The sequence below is a fragment of the Morus notabilis genome, unplaced genomic scaffold (assembly GCF_000414095.1).
Source record: "Morus notabilis unplaced genomic scaffold, ASM41409v2 Scaffold1245, whole genome shotgun sequence".
Lineage (NCBI taxonomy): Eukaryota > Viridiplantae > Streptophyta > Magnoliopsida > Rosales > Moraceae > Morus > Morus notabilis.
Window position 1 is genome coordinate 219,335 of NW_010362534.1, and position 11,413 is coordinate 230,747.

The following is an 11,413-nucleotide window of genomic DNA, read 5'->3' on the forward strand; positions in this document are numbered from 1 at the left end:
GTATTTCTATTAAAAAACTTGACGGAGTTAAACTCAGAAATATATTGATACAAGTGACAGAGTTTAAAGAATATAACATGATACATTTTAAAATTTAAGGGACATGTTAATAAGTTTGATAAAGTTTAGGAGGAATTTATAAATTTTGTCCAAAAAAAAAAAAAAAAACTTTAAAACGATCCAATGGAATCCATTGAGCGAGAGGTCTCCATTCTCGTGAACAGTGACGCAAACGCTGGTCAAATGCCACTATGCCAGTGTCCTAACTCGCCAATCAGACACGGGACAAGTTCAACATCAAACACTAATTTGCCACAAAATGACTCTTAACTAAATTTACAAACCTCTCTTACTTGTCCAAAAGCCTTACAACCTTCGCTTTGGCCATAAAAAATGCCTCTTCCCCTCAAAAAGCTCTCTCTATTTATTCACTAATGCACAAAAAATCCGATTCCTTTGACACTTTCTCAATCATCTACACATTGAAATCCTGTTTTAAGTTACACAATGTTGTACTGAACAAACACCTCCATGCCCACATCATCAAACTTGGATTCAATTCTAACGTTTACGTGGCCACTTCTCTTCTCAATGCATACGTCGGTGCTTCGTTTGGCGATGCCTGCAAACTGTTCGATGAAATGCCCGAGAGAAACACGGTCACGTGGAACACGATGATCGCAAGGTATTCGAGGTTGAGGGATGTTGAGAAGGCGAATTTTGTTTTCAGGGAGATGCCCGAGGGAGATCTCACTTCATGGTCCACAATGATAGCGGCTTATGTCAGCCGTCATAATTACAAGCGAGGTTTATCTTTGTTTCGAGACATGGTGATCAACAAGGGCCTAAACGCCGACGAGGTCGCCGCAGGAGGAGTTCTGACGGATTGTTGAAAGGGAAATCGGTTCACGGGTTTGTTGCCAAGAATGGATGGCAATTGAGTGTCCAACTCGGGACGATTTTAGTTGACATGTATGCTAAGTGCAGGTCAATTGAAAGCGCCACTCGAGTGTTTGATTCAATGCCAGAGAGGAACATCATGACATGGACCGCGCTTATTTGCGGCATGGCACGACTTGGGTATGGTACGGAAGCATTGTCTAGGTTTGAGACGATGCGAAAAGAAGGTATTAGACCGAATGAGGTGACATTTACCAGGATTCTTCATGCCTGCGTGGATGCAGGACTTGTCGAAGAAGGTCATAGGTTCTTCAAGATGATTGAAGAATGTGGGTTGGAGCTTAGGATTCAGCATTATGGATGCATGGTTGATTTGTATGGGAAAGTGGGGATGGTAGAGGAAGCTTATGATGTCATAAAGGAAATGAAACTCAAACCTAATAATGTCGTTTGGACTTCCTTCTTGTCTGCTTGTAAGGAGAATAGAAAGTTCGAGATGGCTGAGAAAGTGACTGAGAAAGTCTTGAATGATGTGAAGCTAGAGCATGGTGACGGGATTTGTAGTCTTATTTGTGAGTTGTATGCTTTGGGTGGGAATTTGGATGGTGCAGAAAGGGTGAGGAAACTAATTTTGAGAGATCACCCAACATGAGAACTAGTTTAGGTGCTCTAAATTTTTGTTAGTACAAGTGGACTTGTTGCTTTGACTTGATTCTTGGAAATCTGAATCAACAGATTTATTTATTTATTTATTTATATCAATTAATAATTTTCTAATGGATGTTATGAAATAAAAGACACTGTCATTATTATTATTATTATTTTAAAAAAGCATACAATTTAGTCTTTGGATTTACAAAATAGTGGCAATTCACCGTAATTGGTAACTATATTAGACGGTTAGATTTGTTTATTTATTTATTTGAACTTGCGGTGGAATTAGTGTGGTGGTGTTAGCGTAATATTATCGTTAGATTATGCTTGTAACCATAATAAGTATAGGTTTGTAATATTTGTTTTCTTAAAATTATTTTATAGTTCGACACTTAAATCTGCAAAAAATTTATCCTTTTCTTAGCAATTTTAACTTTTTGAAAGTTTTCTGGGAGAACCTTCGTATCGGTAAGATTAGTTTCTAACCGTTTGACCTAGTTAAAATTATATCAGATTGAAAAAATATACAAAATAAACTGTTTTTGATACAAATTTAATACTTAAAAACAAGAAATTTTCGGTAGTTTATTTTTTCAGGACATATCAGAGAATAACTTTCATCCTAATTTAGTCTTGAAATTGCTTAAGACTAAACTCCCGTTTGCAATTGGATTAGTTAATTGTTACGCTTAGTTTCAAATTTATGGGCAGAATCATGAAGAAAAAAACACAAAAACTAATGGACGAAAATGAAAAAATTATGGAATATTGGTAGCCTGATATTGGCCATGGACATGGTGGGTTCATTTCAAATAAAATCATTTATCTGGGCCTAGTTATCTTAAGACTGAGCCCATATAAGAAAATCCCACTTTGAATTTGGATATGGTGTATCCCAACTATAATCAGTTATCAGTGATCCACATAAAAGAAAGAAAGAAACCTAGTTGTTTCTAGTGACACACACAGATAGTGAGTAGTCCTTGGTGGAGATGAGTTCATCAATTTCATATTTGGCATCTTCAGTTGGCACTACATGCAATTGCAAACCCAGCAGAAGCGTCACCAACAACTTCTACACTCAAATTAGTCAAAACACAACAACAACAAGTAGTCTTATGATCGTAACATCAACTCATGATGTCAAAGCCTTGAGCAGCTACAAACAGAAACAACTGCAACTAAAAGAAAAGGTAAAGCCAGGAGGTTTGTTTGGGAGGAGAGAAGCCTTGGCCATTATTGGCGGTGGTGGTGGTTTTGGGCTCTCATTTGGCATTTTGGAATTACTTCTTCATCCCTCTCACTGTGAAGCAGCACCAATTGAAGGAGGTGGTGGGCCCTGTGAGTTCAGTGTGGCCCCATCTGGCCTTGCTTTCTGTGACAAAGTTGTGGGATACGGCGCTGAGCCTGTCAAAGGTCAGCTCATTAAGGTGAGCTGAAGATTTCTCTGTCAATTTGACATTTAAAGCCGATTGTCGAAAAAATTATTTATTTATTTTTTCAATGCTTAGTAGTGAAATAACAATATAAGAGATGTTCTATAGCTTGTTATTACAGAAGCTGGAATATGTTTTAAGGCTTAAGGGCTTATATTGTATCCGGATACTGCTATTTCTTAGCCGTATTAAGTCATTTTAATTTGTGGGCAACATTTTTCTCGGGGGTTTACAATTACAAAAGAAATGCATAATTAAAAGGACATTTTGTTGTGTCGAAAATATTAGAAATTGGAATGTGTATCTGGGTACTGTAATTCTTACTTCTTAGTCTAATTAAGTTATTATAATTGCAAACAACTTCTTTTATTATTATTATTATTTTTTTACAGTTTGTTGTTAGAGAAATCGCTGCGTGTTGCGTGAGAAATAGCAGAAAACTGAAATAAGTTGAGAGCTAATGGATCTGGGTCCTGTAATTATTAAGTCAGTTTGCTCGCAACCTTTTATTTGTTTGCTTAAGAGTTCTTAATGTGTTTACTCTTCAAGGTGAATTTTGATAATAAAGAGCAATTAAATGGATTTGTGGAATGAAACTGCAGAGTTTCTTGTATACAAGTCTGTATTTGTGATTGAGTGGGTGTAAAAATACCAGGAACTGATATAAATTAAGGGGTAGGATTCATGTATGCTACTTTTGCTTTATAAATACTTTAGCTAAATTAAGTCGTCCTGTGAGAATTAAATCTTTTTCGTGAACAAACATTCCTACAGGCACACTACGTTGGGAAATTGGAAAATGGGAAGGTCTTTGACAGCAGCTATAACCGCGGGAAGCCTCTTACGTTCCGAATTGGTGTTGGTGAGGTATGCACTGTCTAAAATTTTATAGTAACTGAGGATGTTCTAGATTGTTTCTACGGTGCTTGCTTAGGAAAAAACAATTAGAAAAGGAATTGCGGCTCTTTATGATATGGAACGTCTCTGTATGTTAGACGGTTTACCATCTTTGAAAACCTTAATTCGGAGATTACTTTGCGAGTCTCTTGAGTGGTAATTAACTTGCTTCTGAGCATTTCTTAGTAAAGCTTGAGAGTGTTCTTAGCTTGGCTGCTAAAATCCAGAAATCACTTGTTGGTTCAGCGTTACTGACATTATGATTTGTGCCAAGACATAGTTCTTGTTCATGCTTTGCCTTTGAACACAAAAACAAAGCGAAAATGATGACAAATTTATTAAGCAGCTTTTGAAAAACATGTTGCCCTTTTCAACATGCTAATTGCTAGTCGAGTTCTAAAAGGATAATGCCCCATTCTTAGATAAATGAGTTTTAGGCAACTCGACTGTTGTTACTTCAGAGATTTCCAATTTAGTGAACAAGGAAGAACTATCTGGGAGAGTTTGTAATTTGATGACCTCGCATTGTAGGTCATCAAAGGCTGGGACGAAGGCATTCTAGGCGGCGATGGAATTCCTCCTATGCTTGCCGGTAAACGTGAACTTCCGCAGATCATTTTGCCTTTTCCTTCTCCTTTACATTTCATACATCTAAATTGAAATTTTTGAACTCAAATGTAGGGGGAAAGCGAGTCTTAAAGCTTCCTCCAGAACTCGGGTATGGAGTGAGAGGGGCTGGGTGTAGAGGAGGTAAGCAGTCTTGTCTATCAGCCTTATTAGTTAACCAATGTGTCTGTCATATATCCTTCGTGTATTCTAATTAGTTCTTTTGAATGAACTACCTTTCCCAGTAGGACTAGAATATTGTTAAGACCTTCACTTACAGGATTAGAATATTAGTAGAAGAAAAAACAACCATTGCAAAATGCGACTAAACCTATAGTAAGAAGACCTGAAAAAGAAAGCAGGGAGAAGAACCCTAATATTTATACCTATAGAAAACTACATAACCAGCCAACTTATCAACACAACTGTTAGCTTCGCTAGATACACGGGGGAAAAAAAAAAAGTAAGCTCATTCTGTTCACCAGCCAATCAACGGGTTGACGTGCTCTGTGATTTTTGACGGGATGGGTCGGGCTTGCCCATGACCGAGGCATGTGGCCCGATGCTGTATTAGGATGGGCCTAGGCCGGTCCACAAGCTCATAGTTGCATCACTATCAATGTGTCCTAAAGATGCCTCCGCAAGCTGCAAAACCTGGAGCTCCTTTGGCAGACCTAAATGAGTCTTGAGGATCCTCTAATTAGTTTATGAAAACCAAATGAAAGGGCAAGTTTTTTGGGCTAATTTCTTATTGATTTCTTTTCATGTGACACAGGTTCATGCATAATTCCTCCAAATTCAGTTCTTCTGTTTGATGTAGAGTTCATTGGCAAGGCATGAGTGTGGCCACAGAGCCAGCAGATACATCCTCAAATCCAACTCATTTTTGCCACTGCTCTTTTTTGAGCAATTTGTCTGTTGGTGATAGAAAAAGAAAAAAAAAAAAAAAAAAAGGCATAAGCATTATATCTCTTTTATTTTGAGATATTGTTTTTTCTTTATAAGAGCCAGCAGATGCAATGTTTTCTTCGCATCACATATCAAATTAATAAAATTAATATGCTTTGTTCACCGGTTGATAAACGACTTGTTTCGTGCTTTGATCCTTAGGAGTCTATCTTCTCATATATTGTTTTAAACAAATACATAACCAAATGTGTGTCTACAAGCACTAGATCGTAATGTATCTTTAAACAATTAATCATAACAAATAACATGCATTTATTAAAAGAATACACGATAAATACTTTATTATTTCAAAATAAAAATTGTTTCATAAAGGGCCCATTTGACATTGCTTTTAGACTTACTTTTAACTTTTTTTAAGAAGCTGGAGCAAGTCATGGTGTCTGGCAAAGCTTCCTTTTGTCCAACAATTTTCAAAAATTGTTGCGCCACAGTAGATTTTGAGAAGTAGATTAGGGTTGTATTTGCACAGCATCTTCAAGGATGAAAATATTAGTATCGGTAGTAATATCAGTACTCTAATTTTACGAAAATATCAGAGAATATCGATATCGGTGGAAATATTAGAAAAATTTACGAAAATAACGAAAATTTACGTTAGAAAATATCTTTAATACTTTCTTATAGCATCAACATTAAAAAGATACATAAATAAACAAGATTTACATATAAAAAAAAAACTTCATACACATAACATTTCTTAATACCAAAAGAAAGTTTCATGAAGCTCAAACGTGGTCGGGATCAGATCTTGATTCAAATAATATTGGTATTATGACATGTTATTTGAATAATATCGAACATAATTATGAACGTGTCACGTGAAGGTTTGTTGATCCCTTCACATTGTATTTTTATGAATTGAAAACTGTGAATTCCACCAATCATTTGCCTTAGATAGTGGTGTTGTTCGGATGAGGATAATTCAAAATTCCATACCTATCATAGTTTCTAAAATTATGATTGTATGGATAATGAACGTTAGAGTCTCTTAGAAGAGTTGCAATAATTAGAAGTCAAATTCATCGATTGTAAACTCATGAAAAGATTATCTTCATAAAATGTTTACATTCTTGATATTCCTCGCTCTCATAGCACGATAACAAAAGAAATAATGCAAGAAAACATATATTATAAAGCAAATTAAAAAAGAAACAAAATATAACCTTTTAAAATTTCCATTTTCGATACCACCGAAATTACCCTAAATTTCCCGATGTTCATCCCCAATTACTTTATATGCAAACTGATATTGATATTTCAACCAATATTTACTGATATTTCTAATATTTTCTCGATATTTTACCGATATCGATATTATAGTGAAAAAAAATTTCGAGACCCTCAAAAATCTAAAATTTCGGCAAAATTTTTGTGCATGAGCAACTTTTGCTTTCATTGTCCAAGTTTATTAAAATAACCTTAATAATAAAACTTAATTCTCAATCTACCTTTTTCTTTTTTCAGGAACAATCTATCCATTTTTCACTTCCATATAAAATTAAAATATTTTATTTTAAATGTTTATTTGAAAATTAAAAATCTTTAGTAATATCTTATGTTAAATTTTAATATTTTTAACGATTGTCATGAAATGGATAGTTTGAACAATAAATTGTTGCAAGTTTGAAAAATATTTTACCCTCTTATAATTTATCTCTTTCAATAAAAGAAATTTATTTTTTTAGAGATGTTTTAATTAATAAAATTAAACTTATATTTTTAGCATTTCGGTGTAAAAATATTATGAATATTGACCATAAAAATAGAAATAAAACTAACTATAAATATGTGTTCTAAAGTATGTCTATTTTAGTCATTATACATCTTCATAGTAATTTTGTGCATAGTTTACCAAACACCTAAATTTCTGTTTCTGGTATTGACAGCAGCTTTGAAAAAAAAAAACCAAATATCTGCATGTTTTTGGTTATAGAAGCTTCTCACTAACAACACAACAACAGTAAAAAATTTTAACAACCCAACAATGCCAAATTAGCCCAAAGCACTCTATCCTAACAAACATATCAATCACTCTTGTTGAGGTCAGACTAATGACCTGTCAAACCCCAAAGGCGATCCCTACTCGATTCCAATACTGTTTCCAATTGTAGGCTCACTTTGACGCCTATCCTAACCTAATCTAATTTGGTTGAATAAATGTGATTATAATCTTCATTGATAATAACTTTCCTACAATTTCTCCAAAAACTAACATTTTTAACTTAAAAGCGATGAGACTGTTGACAACAGTGCGGCGGGGGCTAATTCAAAAGAACCTAGAAATCATAAGAGTGCTAAGCATATAGAAAGAAAATATTACCTGATCAGAGACATAGTAGAGAGAGGCGATGTAGTGATTCTGAAGATCGCATCAGAGAACAACATTGCTAACCCGTTCATGAAGACATTGCCACTGAATGTATTTGATAGACACTTAGAAGGATCCGGGATAAGAGACATGTCACACCTGCTTTAGGACAAGTGGGAGATTGTTGAGAATGATGTCCTAGAAACATGAGATGTAATAGGATATTTAATATTTATTTAATAAAAGAGTTTATTCATTATTTTATGTGCATATATTATCGAATATTTTATGAATATCACTGAAAGTTTCATGATTATTTATGTGACTTTAATTGAAACATTAGTAATACATGTCATTCTCATTTAAAATGGAATGATATTATCAACACTATTTATATAACGAGATATTAAATGAGTGTATTACACATAATGAGATTGTGTGGAGTCGGGACATAGATGCAATATGAATTTTTGATAATTTTCGTTAAGTATAAAAATTCTATTTGAGTCTACTGATAGTCATATATAGAACGATCTCACTCCTGAGTTATTAGCATACTCATATTTATGGATTTGTGTCTTTTGATTTACTCGGTACAGATTTTGAGATGTTGAGTCCTATTCCTTGTATTTTAGAGATATGGTGAAATAAGTAGCCGAGAATATTATTATACGAGATATAATCCATTCCTTTTTGAGAAAGAAGTAGATAAATAATTTTCTTGAGGATTGATTCAGTACTTGGACTAGTAGCAACTTTGATTCATGAATTTGTTTTATGAATCATTGTTCATTAAAAAATCAATGGCACTCAAGAATAAAGATGTAATTAGAGAGGTTAACAAAAATTTCACCTAGCTCTAATTATAAATTATTTATGGAGGATTGATCTATATGTAATGACTATATTAAATGGACACTTCACAATTTAAAAGTAATTTATATATATAATAACGATAGTGAAATTCTAAGTTTATAGTGGTGTAACTTTTTAGAATTATAGAATTAATTAATTAATTATAGAATTTTAATTAATTATTAATTTTATTGGAGCTCAGAATTATAAGTTCATGAGTCTCCGCGTCATTCTTGTAATCCTACAAGACACTAAGGGCAAAATGGAAATTTTAAAATTATATAATTCTAAAATAAAATGCTCAAGAATAATTAATTGAGAATTAATTATAAATTAAATAATATAATTATTTAAATTTAAATTTTGGAACACACATGTGGAGGTGTCCACATGGAGTACACACCCAACACAGTGTGAATCTCTCTGAGATTCAGTTACTTACTCTCTAAGTTATCTAATTAATTTATTTAATAAATTGTCTAATTAAAATTTAAATTAAATTAAGTTTGACTTAAATTAGAATTTGAATTTAAGTTAAAATTTGACTGTAGGATAAAAACATAATTTTGCCTCATTCACATCTTGCTATTTACGCCTACCAAAAGGAGGAATTTGCCTATGGCGGCCGGCCATATAGGATAAGGGAGAGAGTAAATTTTGTTCTAAAATCAATTAAAAGTGTGAGATAATTATTAAGCTTTAAAATACGTAAATTTCACCAGTAAAAAATACCAAAATTTGAAATAAATAGATGAATAAATAAATAAAATTACAATCCAGAAGAGGAATACCAATTCAACCGCAGCCAAACAGCCCAAGACGCTTCACACTCGTAAAGGACTAAAGATGGTGGGAGCTTAACCTAATATGACCGACGCTGGACTTCTTAATAAACCCTCTTTTTCACTTGCCACAAAAACCCTAGAAGACACTCGTAAGGTCTTCTCGAGCTCCAACAATGGCGAAATCCATGAGGTGCAAGAGAGAGAAGCGGCTGAGGGCCATTAGGAGAGATATGGTTGAGCCTTTCTACGAGAACAAAGACGCCGCCAAGCTCGCCGCCCTTGAAGCCGCCATGAACGCTCCTAAGCTTCCCGTTAAGCAAACAACCACCACCTCCTCCTCCGCCATGGAAGCAGCAGAACCCACCTCAGCGGCGAACGGTATGGGTAAGTTTTCTCTTCTCAATTTCGATTTTCGTGCCTTTTCGATTCAGAACTAGGTTTTTCAATTTTCACTTGCTTGAACTAGGTTTGTATTTAGTATAAAACTTGTTTGGAATGAAATTTTGTTGAATTCGACGCGGTATGATTTTTTTTGTGTGGACATTTTAAGGATTTTTGTGTTACTTCAGTGTTATCTACGAGTCTAGGTGTTTTCTTATAATTAGCGAATATTTAGTGTAGAAAAGTCAGAAATAATGGACTTGGATTCTTAAATTGATCGTACCGATGCGATTAATTGCACGTTTTGTTTCGACTTTTGATATTATCTAGCTTTTAGTATTTAATGTATAATCAATGGTTAGTTTTTAGTTAATGTATTTTTTGGAGTATGTACTATTTGAGGAAGATTTATAGAAAAATTGTTATTCTTCTAAACCATGAAGGTGTGGAAATGAATACAAGATACCTATGCCATTCATAACGATGAATTTGACACAATATGGCGGTTTTTTTGGATTATTTTAGAATATTTCAACTATTTTATTTGTCTCTAGAGTCTAGATGCTGTTTTCTGATGCTTCTTGAAACTTTACTCTATAACACTTAGAATGGAATGAGATCTTTGAGAAATTTTTGAAGGTTCACAGTTAATTTTACTATGTTGGTCATGAAAAAACGACTTCACTGCTGGTTCTATGAGCTGTACTCATGTCATACCTATTCTTTTTAGAATTTGTATTTTGCTATAATTGTTGAGCCATGAGAATGTGGAAACTAATTGTGCTGGATTCAGCACAGTGTTGCTGAATTTGTTTATGAAAGGTTTGAGAATATGTTTAGCTACTTTAATGTTCTTTAGGTTGTAGGTGTTGTGTTTTTGATGGTTTAGAGAATCTTTCGTGTGAAAAACTTTGTATTAATGGGAGTGAATCGTTGAGAATTTTTTGAATGATTTAGACTTTAGAGTTAATGTTTACAGCAAAATACTCCGTTTCAATGGCCAAACACACTTCTTCTACTACTCTCAGCTTGCTGGATTAAGCTTTTATCTGAATAAGCGGGGTTAGCTTGTAGCAACATGAACAAGTTTTCCTAGTAATTAGGGTCCTCATCATGGATTCTCTCATTTTGTTGGCTTTATCCTAATCTTATGTTCACCACTGAGATCAGTGCTCTGTTCTTGCTATAATTTTGGAGTTTTCACTACTTAGAAGTTAGAATAATAGTTATTCTGCTGCAAATTTTACATTTGGTTTTTATATACACACCTTTTCTCCTTAAATGGAGAAAACAAAGAGTCTTAGTGTTTTACAGACTCATTGAGGACATTACTTGTTCTTCTGTTTGCTTTCCTTACTTGCTGCTGCTAATTTCTTTGCCTTCAAACCCAAGTTGTTACCACATCTGCAAGGGTCAAGAGTACGTACTTTTGATTAGCGAATGAGAATCTGTATCGAATGCTTGCCATCGTACTTGTAGATAGGTGGCATTGGCTAAGGAAATAATAAGGGAACTGGGAACGTAAAGGTCCTGCAACTGAAATAAAAGGAAAATTTTGACTTTGCAATAGGAAACCATTTGAATTATTACCAGGTCTTTTACATGCAAATTCACTGTAGGGA

General features: G+C 34.0%; 3 protein-coding genes across 4 annotated transcripts in view; all 3 read left to right on the plus strand.

Moving 5' to 3' along the window:
* Positions 1–326: 326 nt before the first annotated feature.
* Positions 327–1,556, plus strand: LOC21394796 (pentatricopeptide repeat-containing protein At5g66520; the record flags this gene model as incomplete). Its single annotated transcript, XM_010102311.2, is given in 2 exon segments — positions 327–879; positions 882–1,556. Coding segments are annotated over 2 exon segments (1,224 nt in total), but the record flags the coding sequence as incomplete, so codon positions are not given.
* An 898-nt stretch (positions 1,557–2,454) lies between these two features.
* Positions 2,455–5,562, plus strand: LOC21394797 (peptidyl-prolyl cis-trans isomerase FKBP13, chloroplastic). Its single transcript, XM_010102312.2, has 5 exons — positions 2,455–2,984; positions 3,765–3,857; positions 4,419–4,479; positions 4,569–4,637; positions 5,269–5,562. Exons 1-5 carry the CDS (start codon positions 2,547–2,549, stop codon positions 5,331–5,333), a joined length of 726 nt encoding a protein of 241 aa, XP_010100614.1. The 5' UTR covers positions 2,455–2,546; the 3' UTR covers positions 5,334–5,562.
* A 3,919-nt stretch (positions 5,563–9,481) lies between these two features.
* Positions 9,482–11,413, plus strand: part of LOC21394798 — a 2,945-nt gene continuing 1,013 nt past the window's right edge. The window contains exon 1 of one of the 2 annotated variants that reach the window (XM_024168319.1): positions 9,482–9,788. In XM_024168319.1, coding sequence (XP_024024087.1) covers positions 9,584–9,788 — 205 coding nt within the window. In that variant the 5' untranslated portion in view covers positions 9,482–9,583. Of the gene's footprint in view, positions 9,795–11,413 lie in introns of both variants that reach the window. The other variant, XM_010102313.2, reaches the window with a different exon arrangement.

Coding starts and splice junctions, on each gene's coding strand:
- LOC21394797 (XM_010102312.2), top strand. CDS start 2,547: ATGAGTTCATCAATTTCATATTTGGCATCTTCAGTTGGCACTACATGC. Junction 2,985..3,764: donor TCAAAGGTCAGCTCATTAAG/GTGAGCTGAAGA, acceptor ACATTCCTACAG/GCACACTACGTTGGGAAATT. Junction 3,858..4,418: donor TCCGAATTGGTGTTGGTGAG/GTATGCACTGTC, acceptor CTCGCATTGTAG/GTCATCAAAGGCTGGGACGA.